Source organism: Mandrillus leucophaeus, unplaced genomic scaffold (assembly GCF_000951045.1).
Source record: "Mandrillus leucophaeus isolate KB7577 unplaced genomic scaffold, Mleu.le_1.0 Scaffold192, whole genome shotgun sequence".
Lineage (NCBI taxonomy): Eukaryota > Metazoa > Chordata > Mammalia > Primates > Cercopithecidae > Mandrillus > Mandrillus leucophaeus.
This window is the reverse complement of record NW_012101943.1, coordinates 432,806-449,133: the sequence shown is the minus strand read 5'-3', so window position 1 is coordinate 449,133 and position 16,328 is coordinate 432,806. Positions and strand designations below refer to the sequence as shown.

Sequence of the window (16,328 nt, the reverse complement as noted above, 5' to 3'; positions counted from 1 at the left end):
CTTTAGTGTGAATTAGCCTATGAATTCACTGTCTTCCTTATCAGCAACTCTTTCTGGACAGGGACCACTGGGCTTCTTGCTGCAGTAAGAGACAACTGTCAGCAGACAGAAAGGACTAGCTTAAAGCAAAGATGGAATTACCAAAGATAAACTCAATTCATCTCACAATTTCACCCAGGGTCAGCTCTGAAAGAAACAATTGCAATGACCTAGTAAGAACTCAGCCCCAGTATGACTTACCATTTCATTCTTCTTATCACTGAAACTAATAAATAAATACAATGAGAACAACCAGATGTATTTGGTAAGCATTTAGTCCTAGAGAGTTGGCACGGCTCTAAAAAAAGTCATGTAATGATTATGGCACAATCCGACCTGGTCTAACATGCATCTCCTTACTTCACTGGCCCCTTGTAACTTAATGCAGAGAGGTGATTCAGCTCATTCAGAATCTTACCCACTCCTCCTCCTGGCCTCTTTCTCACTGTTGTGTTTCTTTCTACTATAGTTGATCCATGTTCTATGTGCATGATGAGAATGTTTTATCAACAATGTTCCATAATACTACATTCATTTTATTTGACTAGGCTAGGAACAAACTCATTTTTCTCTGTACATAAAAGATACCAAGCAAAGCAAAAAGACCTTAGAGCAGGCAGAACACCCCCCAAACTGTAACCTGGACAGTTTTTTTTTTATGACAAGTATTTCAGGTTTCTGCTAAATCCAGGTTTGTGCAAAAAGACAAGATTTAATAATGGAGACAATAGATTGAAAAACTTTAACATTAAAACAATTCACCCACATGAATGGGAATGGTTGGCTGAAAGGCATGGAGAAAACTATTTATCAAAGAAAGTGTAACCCAATTTTGCAAAATGCCTATACCAAACATACAAACCATTAAGCCACATGCTTAAAAATCTTCATGGGGTTTGAGTAATAGCGAAGCAGCTTGATATGGACCAACCCTCCAAACAAACTATTAAAATACCTGGAAAATATATTTTAAAACAACTAGTTGATATGAGAGAACAACCAAAAATATGCACAAACAAGAGAGAATTTGAACGTGAAAGAGGGAAACTGCATTAGGTGAGACCCACATTTGTAGGGCTTTTCTCCAGATTATTCCCCAGGGTGTGCAGGGTTGGGTAAATAGAACTCACTATGGAACTACAGTTTTATTGGCTTGAAAACAGAATAGACAAAATTCAAGACTACCAGATGACTGGATATTGAGGAAAGAAAGCCTGGAAAGATGGGGCCACAGAAAGAAGAACCTCCACATATGTAAACTCTTCAAGTCCTCACATGTTCCTAAACTGCGCATGTGCAAGGGAAACTCTAAGAGGTCCAGATAGGAGCAAGAGCTAGAATGCTGAAAGATAGGAACTGAGATTTCAGCTGTTTCCTACCGATAGGAGAAAGAGAAGTTTGAGTGCCATAAAATTAAAGGGCTTAAAACACCTTGGGATTTCTACCAAAACCTCATACTGGCTATGCCTTATGAGCAAAGACTATGTCCAAGGACGATAACTGACTAATGTGACTATAGACGGGTTTAAAGATACTCAGGATTATCAAGTGTCAATTCCCCTCTAACTGATCTATAGGTCCAACACTACTTCAATTCAAAATACAGCAGGATTTTGTCTGGAAATATATAAGCTGATTCTAAAACTGACATCAAAATGCAAAATACCAAGAATAGCTAAAATAACCTTAAACATACAAAAAAGAACAAAGTTAGAGGGCTCATACTATGTAACCACAAGACTCACTATAAGGCCACAGTAATGAGAAACAGCGTAATACTGGCATAACGATGGACAAATAGATCAACAGAACAGAACAGATAATCCAGAAACAGACCCACATTATATGGTCAACTGATTTTCAACAAAGGTTCCAGGGTGATTCAAGTGGTTGGGGGAGACTTTCCAATAAATGGTGCTAGAACAACTGCATTAGTGTATTGAAAATAAAATGTTTCAACTCCTCTGTCACATCACACACAAATATTAAGAAGGCACACAGACCTAAACAGAAAACCTAAAACTATTTGCTTCTAAAAAAAAAAAAAAAAAAAAGAATATCTTTGTGACCCTACGGCAGAGAGATCTCTGAGGACATATAACATACGAACTACAAAAGATGAGATTAATAAATTGAACTTCCTAGAAACTTAAAACTTTTGCTCAAAGACACCATTAAGAAAATGAAAAGGCAAGCCACAGACTGGGAATAAGTAATCACAACACATATTTCTCACAAAGGGCTCATATCCAGAAAACAAGGACTCCTCTAAATCGATAATAAAAAGACAAATCCAATTTTATAAAATAGGACAAAAGACTGGAACTGAAAATCATCAAAAAAACAAACAAATGGCCAATAAGCACATGAGAAAGTGCTCAACATCAGGGAAATGCAAATTTAACCCACAGGATATAATTTCATACCCACTAGAATGTCTACGATGAAAAGCAACAGCCATAGAAAGTGTTAATGAGGATATGGAGTAATTGAAACTCTCATACATTGCTGGTGGGAGTGTAATAAAACCACTTGGAAACCATGTGGAAATTTCTTCTGAAGTTACACATACACCTACTTTATTATCCAGCAATTCGACTCCTATATAATCACCCAAGAGAAATGAAAGTGTTATGTCCAGGAAAATTTATGCGTAAGAAGGTTAATAAAGGTATTATTCATAATAGACAACAATAGGAAAAACCCCAAAAGTCCACTAAGAGGAGAATGGGTAAACAAATGGGTGCTACATTTATATAATGGGATACTACTCAGAAATCAAATGAAAAAAATACTGATGTACACAATGATATGAATCTTCTAGAAAGTATGCTTAGTGAAAGAAACCAGACATAAAAGAGAACATACTGTATAATTCCATGTATATGAACTTCTAGAGTAGGTAAAACTAACCTGTGGTGAAATAAAGCACTTTACATACTGCCTTTGGTAGCCGGGGATTGAAAAAGGGTAGAGGGAAATGTTCACAATAATGGAAATGTCCTGTATCTTGGATTGGGGTGCTGATTATGCAGTTGTATGCATTTGTCAAAATTCAAATTGTTCACTTCTGATCTATCAGTTCACCCCCATATAAATTTTACCTCAATTAAAAAAAAAAATTGGATGGGGGAGTAGGGAGTATGGTAGCCACAGATGAGGAACAGAACCCCCTACAGGTCACAAATGAGATAGAGATTAAAAAGAAGATAACTGGATCCCTAAATTTCTTTCATAGACATTCATGGGCAAACTAAAAGGCTGGCACAAAACCAAAGATGTAAAGTAGAGTTCCACAGTCATGAACCAAAAAGACGCAAAAACCATTCAGCTACAATGACACTGAATAGAAACAAAAACTCAATGAGTGTGTTAAATGAAATGTGAGATTGCCAGATTTAGCAAATATATTTAATTTGGCAACCTGAACCAACAGATCACTGGGCAACAAAATACTAGCCAGCCCAACTTAAGAAAGTGATTTTTTTAAGCATCTCTTACAACATGCTCTTTTTTATAATTTCCATGATAGAAATTCCTACTGAGTATAAACCAGGATTACGTATTACATATATTCTGGAAACTACCCAAAACTCATTCTTACCTTCAGTGAAACTCCCTGTAAGGGTTATTACCACGAATACTTTGCCTTCTGGCTCGAGATCCACCTAGAAAGAGAGAAAAAAAAATTATATTTTAGTATTAAAATATTTTTTGTGGGCCTTAAACAATTAATCAAAGAGAGATCTAATGTGTACATCACAGCTACAAATCAAATAAATCTAAGTCTTTCATTAAACAGTAGTGGGGCAGGGAAACAAGTGAAAGCTCAAAAAACTGTAAAGATTGAAAAGCAAATCTAAAAGAAACCACATTTTTTCAGAGTTTCCTTCCTCTTAAATTTTATTCTCTCCCATTTTTGGCTTGTCATAATATAGAGCGGTACATCCATATACTTGGTAATTGTTTTTGAGACCTCCATATCTTATGCATATGGCTTATAAGAGCAGCTAAACCACATGGCAAGAATATGAAATAGAGAAATAATGGTAACATAAAAGGTAATGAACACATGTGGCTCGGTCAACTGCAAATCTTTAGTTTTACGGAATACAATGTGTAAAGAGTCTCTGCTACATTTTTCCACCAAAGTCTAGTCAATCTTAAGGAAGCACTGGGGAAGGAAGTTTAGGAGCCTTGCACTCACTACTTTTTTTTTTTTTTTTTTGAGAGAGGTAGTTTCACTTTGTTGCCCAGGTTGGAGTGCAGCAGCATGATCTCAGCTCACTGTAACCTCCGCCTCCTGGGTTCAAGAAATTCTCCTGCCTCAGCCTCCTGAGTAGCTGGGATTACAGGTGTGTGCCACCACACCTCATCAGTTTTTGTATTTTTTAGTACAGATGGGGTTTTACCATGTTGGCCAGGCTGGTCTCGAACTCCTGACTTCAAATGATCCTCCTGCCTCAGCCTCCCAAAGTGCTGGGATTACAGGCGTGAGACACTGCGTCAGGGCTGTTACTCTTGACTAGTCACGGGGGTATCAACATACCTTGAAGTTACCTATCAGCTGAAATATCAAGACATGCATTCTGCAAGCAATGCAGCTTGAAGTCTTTTCATGTGGTCTCGTCCTCTGCATATAGTCCAGTTTCCTGAAGACCCCATGCAGCATGGTGCCCAGGATGAACAGCACCCTCTGGCTCTGTTCTGATCACCACTAGCTGAGGTGGATGGACTCCCCTCTTCCTACCAGATGCTAACTTCACTATCCATGAACACCTCTAGGCCTTGCATTGTGAGGCTCTTGTGGACTCAAATACATGAATTTACAATTGTCCTTAAATAAATCTTTCCAGGTTCTGCCCATGGCTCCATTTTTATTTTATTTTTCTTTTTTTTTAGCTGTGGTTCCATTTCTGCCTTTGACCTTCCATCTGAAGAGAAGCCTGACGTATAGAGAAGCATGAGTAGAGATACGAGTGATCATTTTTGGTCGAATATTAAATTTAAATAAGCTGCAAATAAGTCACCTGGTACAGTGGAAAGCGCCCCCTACTAGACCAGGCCAAGAACTCTAGTCTGATTCTGTCACAGCTGGTTCTGGACCCTGAGCAAGGTCCTTTACCACACTGAGCCTCACTCTTCCAATCTGAAAAGTCCATGGCATCATTATTTAGCATTTCTTCTCTTTTCTTTTTTTTCTGAGCCAGGGTCTCACTGTCTCCCAGGCTGGAGTGCAGTGGCACAATCATAGCTCACTGCAGCCTCAAACTCCTGGCCTCAAGCGATCTTCCTGCCTCAGCCTCCCAGGTAGCTAGGACTATAGACATATGCCACCATGCCCAGCTTGCCTGCTTATCTAGGTATGTGTATATATATGTATGTATGTATTTATGGAAGTATGTATGTATGTAGAGACAAGGTCTCACTATGCTGCCCAGTCTAAACTCTTAGGCTCAAGCAATCCTCCCACCTCAGTCTCCCAAAGCACTGGGATTACAGGTGTGAGCCACTGCAGTCGGTGTTGGCCTAGCATTTCTAACACAGCCTCCACATATGATCTCAAAGATTTTTTTTGTTTGTTTTTTGTTTTTTTGTTTCTTTGTTTTTAAGACAGAGTCTCCCTCTGTCATCCAGGCTGGACTGCAATGATGCGATCATGACTCATTGTACCATTGACCTCCCAGGCTCAATTGATCTTCTTGCCTCGGCCTCTCAAGTAGCTGGGACCACAGGCACATGCCATCATGCCTGGTTTAGAGAGGCATGTTGCTCAGGCTGGTCTCGAACTCCTGAGACCAGGCAACCTGCCCGCCTCGGCCTCCCAGAGTGCTGGGATTACAGGCAAGAGCCACCACGCCGAGCCGATCTCAAAGATTCTTAACAGTACTACTTACTTTTTTTTTTTTTTAATTGTATCTACCCATGACAAAGCCCCCCAAAATGCACTGGACTTACCCCAGGTCACCACCACACCCTGATTATATACTTTTTCAAAATAAAAGATGCCTGCTTTGTTCAGATTCAGAAAGCTTAACCTGCATAACAACCTATTCTTACAACCCTCCCTTTTGCTGCATAAAACCTGTTACCAATGTGGCTACCACACTATAAATCACCTCCCTGTTCAAATCAGCTACTTGCATCATGACTACTGTTAACAATATCCTCTTAACTATCTTAACACCACTTGTGAACTTTTATAGAACAGCTCTGAAAATAGAGCTCTCAAGAGAGATGACTAAACAGGATATCAGCCTCTAATTGTCTCCACTCTCTGCCTTGACTTGTTTCAAGTCAAAAATACGTTATTTTTAAAAGCCACTCCCTCATCTTCAATATAAAGGCCTGCCAGAGAATACATACACACACATACATTTGACCTCACAACATAAACTACTGCTGGCACAGGCACAGTTGCTGCCTGGCCGCCTCCGCCATCCTGCAGCCCACAGCCAGCCTGTAAACTCCCTTCAACTCTTCCCCGAGGGCCCACAAAGGCCTTTCCATCTCAAGATGGGTCAGGAGCTACTCTGACAGACAGCAGGAGATTCCACCAGTTAGAAGCAGGAGTTCTCACAAGTAGAACAGGTTTCCTTCCGCATTTTTGACCCAAGCCACCCATTGTGGTGGAAAAGCCAGATTTAAACACGGTCTTCAAGTGTTGTCCACCTAGGGCAGATGTGGTAAGACACTGGACCTCAGAACAGGGTTTTACAAACTGCAGGTTGAAACTTTTTAAAGACACATGAAAACAACTTAGTGGGTTGCTTTCATTAGGGAATTCTTTTTTTTTTTTTTTTTTTTGAGACAAAGTCTCGCTCTGTTGCCTAGGCTGGTGTGCAGTGGCATCATCTCAGCTCACTGCAACCTCTGCCTCCCGGGTTCAAGTGATTCTCCTGTCTCAGCCTCCCATGTAGCTGGAACTACAGGCATGTGCCACCACACCTGGCTAATTTTTGTAATTTTAGTGCCGATGTGGTTTCGTTGTGCTGGCCAGGCTGGTCTCAAACTTCTGACCTCAAGTGATCTGTCCATCTCAGCCTCCCAAACTGCTGGGATTACAGGTGTGAACCACCACACCCAGCCCACAACAGGGATTTTAAAGTAGAATAAAAACAGAACAGAAAATATGAACATGCTACAGGTAGTAAGGAAAAGTACTGCTTCATGCAACTTTTGTGTGTAGTTTTGTATACATATAAAAGGGTATACTGGGTTTTAATGTAAAGATATATTCCTTACTGTGTCACAGAGAAACAGTTTGAAAAATGTGGCTTTAGAGGTTATTCGTTCCTTCTATACACTGCTGATGGGCTATTATCATTTATTCATGGCGGATGCTTAGATACCTCCCAGTGGTAACCAACTCATTACCTTAACAGCTGGCCTATTCCATTCCTGTACATCATAGACAGATCTTTCTCTACGAATACAAATGCAGCAAGACCAATAATTTCCACTGATTTACCTTAGTTTCGCCCTCTACAGCTCCAGTGGACACTGTCTCTAGCTAGTACATCCATTCCAGTTTCTGGGAATAACACTTGAGCTTTATTTGAGAACTACCCCTCCCTCACATGTAGTCCAAATTGCTCATGTGGGATTCTGCCCCTAGCTCCAGAGTGGACATGTGACCAGGCCTAGCCGATCAGAGCACTGACTGAACTCTGCAGAGCTGGCCTGGGGCAGGCACATTCCTTCTCTCTGGCTAGCAGTATAATTACAACTCCCTACCCAGTATCAGCATCTACTGGTTCAGGTTTGGGCACAAAAATCCAAGTAGGTCCAACTAGGAATCCTGGATCTACAAAGAAGGGACAAGATCTCGCTTCTGCTAAACTTCAATCTGGAAGGACACAAACTTGGGAGTGTCTGGCACCTGTGTTTGTCCCCCCACTGAGCTACAGAATGAAGCCAACAAAGAGGGGAGAGCTGAGGGACAGAAAGAGAACCGCTCTTCATAACATCATTTAAACCCTTAGATCAAGCCTTGCTTGATTCTTTGGGATTCTTTTGTTATTTGAGCCTACAAATTCCTTTTGTCTTAGCCAGTTTGAGTAGGGGTTTCTATCACTTGCACTCAAAAAACATATCTGAATTGTCAGCCAAAGAGAATAGGTCAAATATTTGACAACAATTATCACATCCCTCTATGCCTTCTAACATCTGTGCTATCTCCTGCAGTCTGCCTCCCTGCCTCCCACCAGCACTGAAACAGCTCCAGCAACTTTTATGACGTCCTACTGTCAGATACAAAGATATGTCTGTCTTCATCTCAGTTGATCTCTCTGTCTTCCTCTTCATGAATCTCTCGTCCCTTACTTCCAGGGCACTACCCTTTCCTGGCCCTCCTCTCACTCCTGAGCCCTGTATTTACCCAGCAGTCCACACCAGAAGCCCAGCTCCTCAGCAGGTACATGCAATCGCTCTCAGATCCCAACACGTCCACTCTCGAAGTCTCTCCTGGATCCACCCCCACTCCACTCCTACTGCCGTGGTTCATCTGGCCTCCCTGAACGGGCTTCTAGCTGCCTTCTATCTCCAGACTACTGTCCTCCAGCTGCTGCCAGTGATATGTTTCAAAAATTAAAATCTGATCATGTGGCTTCCTAACTTAGAAACCGTCAGTGTTTCCTCTCCTGTCCATGATGAGGTCCAAATTCTTTAGCACAGCACATAGCCCTAGACACTATACCCCTTCTTACCTTTCAGCCTAAGCTCTTCCCACCACTACAGTTGCATACACCAGCATCCTCATCTCTTAATTCTTGTACACTCTCCAGGGAGGTATGTTATTTATTCTGAGAGAGCAACCAAACGCATTATGGGTCAAGCAGCACACTGGGGAATATAGTCAAAATTATGAAAATTACACATTACTCATCTGTAGCTTATTGCCTAGTGATTTGGGATATGTGATCTTTCTGGCTGGAAACTCCTTTCTTCCTTTTCATACTTGCCAGACTCCAATTTGTCCATCAATTCAAGACCCACCTGTATAGGGGGACCTTCCCAGACCTCTTTCAGACAGGTGGGCAACTCCACACCTGTTATGAAGACTACTGCTAGAACCCACATCATGTTGTAGTCATTATGCCCTGTCCCCAAAGGAGACCCTACCTTGCATATAAGGGGACACAAAATGGTTTGTGGAACAAATGAGTAAACAAGATAGACCTGGGTATCTCAAACTCTCAGCAACTTCATGTAGGACATGATTTTCTCCTCCTTCACCATTCTGGTCAGTTTCCTCCTGACATGCCCCAATTTCTCCACACCCCCATTAAAGGGTGAAATCAGCCTGAGTGTGAAATCAACCTGACCTTCACGAGTGAGAGCAAGATTATCACTAACGTTGATCTTCACAGCGACAGTGCCCTTTACCGACGCAGCAAGAATACACGGGCGCTCTGAGAAGCCCCAGTGGCCCAGGCTGAGCTTACAATGAACTAAAACCTCTGCATGTTTTCTAGGTGCTATAAGGCTTTGCTTCCCACATCCTGTGCTTGTGCAGTGGTTAGGCTCAAAACCTTCACAAAAACCCAAGTGCTTCATTTTTTTTTCTGCAATACTTTGGCTTGTTCCAGGTCACAGGGTTCACTGGATGGCAAATCCAGTCAGTTCATTCACTCCCCTTCTCAGTTTTATGGCTCCCCAAATCAGGGCCTCAGGCAACCTATGTCATTGGCTAATGTACTGACAGAGTGTCTAATAGGACAGAGCTGAGGTCAGAGTCTAGGGTAGCCCCACATAGAAATGAACACACTTAGCATTCTTACTCTAACAGTCATTCAAGGAGCAATAAATACACAAACGCCCTCCCCTACAGACCACTTCTCTTGGTAAAAAGAACAACTCCTGGGCCCTTGTTGAAACCCAGATAACAGTAGTCTTTTTAAAAAATGTGCTTCTTATACACAAACAGACAAATGAACAAAAGTATAAAAACTCAGTGTCAACAAATGGTGCTAGAACAATTGGACATCCATACCCAAAATAATGAATTTCAACCCATACGTTGTAACTTATACCTAAATTTACTCAAAACAGCTCAGAGAACAAAACACAAACACAGTTTCAGCCTTTAGGGTTCTCTATGTTGTTTCTACCACTCTGTTCTACACTTTAGAGTCCCCGAAGCTCTATCCTGTGCCTGGTTCGCAGCAGCCACTCGGGAAAGCATTTCTTGGCTGAATGATTCCCAACATGCACCCTCACAGCCATCTAACCCTTGAGTTCTCATGCCAAGAAACCCCTTCCTCAAAGAGTCGTCAGTGTTGAACTCACATGAATCAGCGCTGCCTCAAATACTACACCTCCCTGGCTGAACTTATCCCCTATCTCCCACATTGTGGCTGAGTAATAGCAAAGACAGAGAAGACCTGGATCCTGGTGCTCTGTCCTGACCAGTTTGTGACATCAGGAAGGCCATTCAACCTCTTTTGCCAAAGAACCACAGACAGGGATTAAATATAAGATTCCCAGGCCCCACAGGTGATCTACTGATTTAAATTTTCTGGGGCAAGGGAATGGGGTCGAGGCATCTGCTGTTTTTAAAAGTTCTGTGGGTGACTGTGATATAGCCAGACCACGGACCAACATCTGGGAAGCCTGAGCTAGATTCTAAGGGGCCAATTCCTGCTTTAAAGGGCTCCAATTCCATGTTTTCTCCTAAAGCTTCCAGTGGTCATCACTGAATCACTAGAACCACTGCTCTTCTGCATTCCCGGGCTTAAAATCCCGGAGCCACTCCAACTCGAGGCACCGTGACTATCTGTTTTTCCTTTGTTCCCTCTATCACTCTAGGATCCCTGTCACTGCAGGCCTCCTCCCCTCATCCTTTCTCCTGCAGTCATGGGACACCCCACCAGAAACAAACAGCCTTTTCTAAAGTGCTGTTCTCATCAACTTCCCCCTCCAAAGCCTCCGCTGGCTTCCCAGAGTCTTCAGAATAAAACACCCTGCTCCACGTGGCTTTCAGGACCACTTGGGCTCCCCTTTTGCTGCCCTCCCACTAATCTATCCAAACTTTATTTTCAAAATTCCCTTCTTTCCATTGTCACTTTAGAAAGTTAAAATATAAAAAGAAGAAAAAAATCCCTTTTAAAAACCTGCTCTCCTAGTCAGGCCCGCCTCCTGGCTCTATCACTCAGCCACGCATTTGCTCATGCCATGTTCTCTGCCTGGAAAGCCTGTCTCTCTTCACTGCATCTATCCATCCATTCATTTGAACCTTTACTGAATGACTCCCAGGACCGGGACAATTGCCAGGTACTTAAGACTCCCCAGAGGAGCTCCCAGGGCTGCAGGTTGGATGGGTAACTGAGCACAGAAGATGACACAGCTTCAGGAGCAGAAGGAAGAAACTGGTGCCAGGATTTGATATTCACACTGATCCCTCCAGTCTCAAAATTCACATCTCAACTATTATTATCTTAACACTTATCCATACCTTGAACAATTACTTACATTTTCATACATGTATCTCATCACTTGCAATAAGTCTGTAACCTCCATTCCAGCAGGATCTGATACTATGTTCCCAAGGAGCCTAGCAGAGTTCCTTGAACCAAGTAAACACTCAATACATATCTGTTGAGTTGACCTAAGAACTAAATAAGGTCATCTGACTACCTCAATTTCCTCACCTATAAAAATAGGAATGGTAATATTTACTATAGAATAGTCTTACATGACAGCACTTTGTAAAAAACAAAAGCACTCCAAGATGGCTCCAAGGAATACTGGTGACATATGGATGACAAGGGCTCACTGCTTAGAAATTATACTCTGTTAGCTTGATGTACCCACCGGATCCCCAGCACAGCCACTCCTACACCCTCAGCCAAAGTTTGCTTTTCCTTGGCATCGCTTTGCAGGAGTTGGGCAAGTACTTATATCGCTGGCTAAGTCTCCTTGTCCATGAAACAAGAGTTGTCTAAAAATATTCTAGCTCTAATGTTCCATGATTCTAAACAGGCTTGGATAAAAGCCTGCACAAAGGACTCAAGAGAAACATTCATTTAATTAACTGGTAATAATTTACAACCATTTCCCTTCACAAAAGCCATTAGAATTGATCACAGACAGGAAACTTCTAGCTACATAACATTCATTTCAGCCTGGAATAAGCAGAGGGATCTAGCATATTAAAAGAAAAAAACAATTTTGGGGGCAAAGGTAGAAGGTTCATCTAGACTCTATGGGCTTTGAGCAAACCTCTGTAATAAAGAAGTTGACAAAATTCAATTCTTGGCTGGATGGCTCTTTTCTATGGCTTTCCTAAGTCTTACTCTAGGGATAAATAATGAACCTAAAAACATGACAAAGCATTTCATGATTCTCTTCCACCTGAAATTATCAAGCTTAAAAATGAGCATTCAAATTCCTAAAGAAAAAAAATTCTAACAGGATTGTACCAATAACCTAACAGGAAAAATAAGGCTGTATTGGTTTTTCTTGTTTTTTGTTTGTTTGTCTGTCTGTTTTGAGACAGAGTCTGGCTCTGTCACCCAGGCTGGAGTGCAGTGGCACAATCACAGCTCCCTGAAACCTCCGTCTCCTGGGCTCAAGTCAACCTCCCAACTCAGTCTCCAGTGTAGCTGAAATTATGGGTGCACACCACCACGCCCAGCTAATTTTTGTATTTTTTATAGAGATGGGTCTCATTATGTTGCCCAGGCTGGTCTCGAACTCCTGAGCTCAAGTGATCCACCTGCCTCGGCCTCCCAAAGTGCTAAAATTACTGGTGTGAGCCACTGTGCCTGGCTTAGGCTGTGTTTCCAATAATAAAAACAACAGCTATGTCTTTAGCTTGGTCAACTGCTAAGTGTTTGACATATATTATCTCTCACCTTCACCGCTTACAGTGTTAAGTATTATAACCACCATTGCACAGATGGAAAAATGGAGGCTCAGGAAGGTTACTGAATTGGGTGAGGTCACACAAACAGTGAACACCAACATTCAGACGCTGGGAAGATGCCACACTGGTGCCGCACCAGCCTCCCCTGAGGCTGCTCTGACTGCATCTGCCTGAGGTCCATCTGTTGCTCTCTCAGCCTGAAGCATGCCTGCCCTGGCTTCTGGCACATGAGGTCATCACATCACTCATTCCCCTGGGAACCTGGGCAAGACGTGTGCTATCAGCACCTGAGGGTGCTCCCGCCTCACCGCCTCACTGCCAAGGCCACTGGGAGTGGCACCAGCCTGATGTGCCACTGGATGATTCTCAATGAGGACCCGAGGCAGGAGCTGCTAAGCAAGTCTGTGCTGGGGCAGGGAAAATGCAGCAGGCAGTTTAGGTGCCATTAGTCAGCTGCTCAGAGAGTCCGAGTCAGCGTCACATGCTGTAGACACACAATGTGTCCCCCCGACGTGGGAAGGGGTTTAAAGGAAAAGAAGTTGCATAAGGCAAATACTACATCCCTGTTAATTTTCTACTTTCACCTCTATAACAATCAGACTAGGTGTTATGTGTCAAAGCATACTAAGAGAAATCACAGACTAAAAACTTCCAGAAAACAATGATGGCAAAAACTGAACAGAAAAGTAGGGCTTGTCAAATCTGACTGGTTTCAAATGAAAGAAAACACTGTCATTACATTACTGATTAAAGCTTCGGTCCACCCTTTACCTGTTCAATCTGGATCCTATGTGAGGTCAGAGAGCAGGTTGGAAAAGAGCCCCAGGCCATGATCACAACTCCGACATTGCCTACCTGCCACTAGGGGAGGTCACCTGGCTTCAGTTTCTCAAAAAGAGTAGACTAAGCCTATCAATCCTTTTCTATCTAATATTCTAAGGTTCCAAGTCCTAAACAGTTTCTGAACTTGACAGAGCAAGTAGACATCTGAAGACTACTAAAGAGACTCTCTAAAATACATCCTTAAGGCTCACAATAATTCTTCCCCCTCTCAGCTAAACATACTCACATGGTTGCTACAAATTTAAACGTAGAATTACTTCAACTCAGATCCCACTACCCCCAGGTTCTATCATAGGAAGTGTTATCTTCTGGAAAAAGTAAAACTCTTTTACATTAAAATTAATTTTTCAAAGTTTTTCTGCCCATAGCAAAAATCATAAATAGTCAAGTTGGATATCTCTGAGGACAAAACTATTTTTTTTTTCTAACAAGGAGATGGCTAAAGGTAGAAATGGTCTACTGTGTGCTATGGTGTTATGTGTGTGTCTCAATCTTTGATTCCAATATCTGAAGAATCGAAAATGTAAATTAAATGAAGGATGCCTTAGGCTCTTCAAAATACTCCACTGCAATTCCTCCCACTTAAATTCCCAGGTAATGTAATTCTGTGCTGGAAGGCCTACCTGATACCTCCTCTGTGAATGAGGACAGAGGCTCTGAAGAGACCAAGCCCAGCCCATCAGGTCCAAAGCTTCTGGTGCTCCTAATAGACCAAAAGGAGTGGGGTGAGTTCTCCTGAAGAAGTCAAATGTCCTCTCTGGAAATCAGGAGAGGACTCTTGGTATAGGACCACAGGCAAGACTGCACTCTCCAGAACTAAGAAGGGGTTGGTTGCGGTGGCTCACACCTGAAATCCCAACACTTTGGGAGGCCAAGGCAGGAGGATCACTTGAGTCCAGGAGTTCAAGATCAGCCTGGGTAACACAGGTAGATTTCATCTCTACAAAAAATAAAAAAGAGCCAGGTGTGGTGGCATGCACCTGTAGTCCCAGCTACTTGGGAGGCTGAGGTGGGAGGATCACTGGAGGCTGGGAGGTCGAGGCTACAATGAACCATGATTGCACCACTGCACTCCAGCCCAGGTGACAAAGTGAAACCGCATCATAAAACAAAACAAAACACAAAAAAGAACTAAGAAGGTACTTTTCTTCTTCTCCGATAAGGCGTCCCTAGGGACCTCATGGCAAAGGAGACCCTGGAGTAAGAAAGGGGAACCACAGAAGAGTAATTGTGCATCCCCTCCATACCGTGTGTCCCCCACATAAAAGAACACTTCAAAAAGGCACTTTCCACATGAGCTTGCCCCTCCTCGTTTCTGCTAAGTAGACCCTTCCAGAAAGGGAGCATACACTGTCCTTACTAGGAAGAGGTACTAAACAGAAGTGACAGGTGTGACCCTGGCTGGAGATGGGGAATATACTCCCTGCAGCCTCACAGCTCCCTTTTTTCTTTCACACCTCTCTGGGTTGCCTACAGACAGTGGTCATCGGCCCCACAAGTGAGCCTCCTTCTTTGCAGGGGAACCCCCACAATAAAGGAAAAATGTCTTTAACAAACTGAAGATACCAGGTTAAAAACAAGACATAAACTAACCCAGAAGAATTCTACATTGTTGATTCTCATCATCCATTGTAATGGAGGAAGAAGGCAAAAGCTCCAGCAAAACCAAAACAAGAACTCAAAACTACATATTTAGCATACACAAGCATTTCAAGATGTTTTAGAGACTTGTTTGCTTCATTATTCATTGCTCAGTTTCCAGCTCAACTTTGGAAGACACTGAATCTGAGGGGGCATTAGAAAATAGATCGAGCCTATGTCTCTATCCCGACAGTTACTCTATGATAACACCTTTACTCCTCTTGGTCTTCTGGAGGGAAGGAGATGAAAGTTCCACAAAAGAGGGAACGTTTGTACAATGCCTAGAAATTCAGGTGATGGTTTTCCTGGTGGACCTGGGGAGGGGAGGCATCTACACAGAGAGGGGGAATGTGCAAATGCACATCTGTAATAGGGGTTACAGATGATCAAATGTAAGCTATGTAAATGAGACAAGCCAGAAATAGGGCTGCAGAGGAAAGTGCATCCAATCAATAATGGACTCACTACATGCTGGCAGGCTGGTCCTTATCCCAGGGCAATGGGGAGCCACTGAGGGGTTTCAATCAGCAAAGTTACAAGGTCATACCTACATGTCAGATCCCGATACATGACTGTTGGGATTACAAGGGGAGAGAAACTGGTGGTGGGAATTCATGTTCAAAGGCTATTCCAATGGTCTGAGTGAAAGACAGTGGTGACCTGAGCTAAGTCAGCAGCAGAAGCAATAGAGAGGAGGGGGCAGACAGAAGAAAGACATAGGAGGGAGCAGCAGCTGGATTTTTGGAACTGATGCAGGTAGGGTGGAGGTGAAAGAGAAGGAGTCAGAATCACGAGGCAATGATGATCCTTGGTGCCATTAACTGAGACAGAGACTCCAAGGGGGAAGCAGAACTGGAGGAAAGACAAAGAGTTCAATATATGACCTTTACCTATGACATCTGAGCATCTACTGGGCTGTCCTTAACAGCTTCTGAAA

General features: G+C 42.6%; 1 protein-coding gene across 1 annotated transcript in view; it reads right to left on the bottom strand.

The window, feature by feature from the left end:
- The window catches only part of PRKCH (protein kinase C, eta), a 370,064-nt gene that overhangs the window by 159,038 nt on the left and 194,698 nt on the right, over positions 1-16,328 (bottom strand). The window contains exon 3 of the mRNA XM_011978272.1: positions 3,644-3,707. Within this exon, the coding sequence (XP_011833662.1) occupies positions 3,644-3,707 (64 nt within the window). The remainder of the gene's footprint in view (positions 1-3,643; positions 3,708-16,328) is intronic.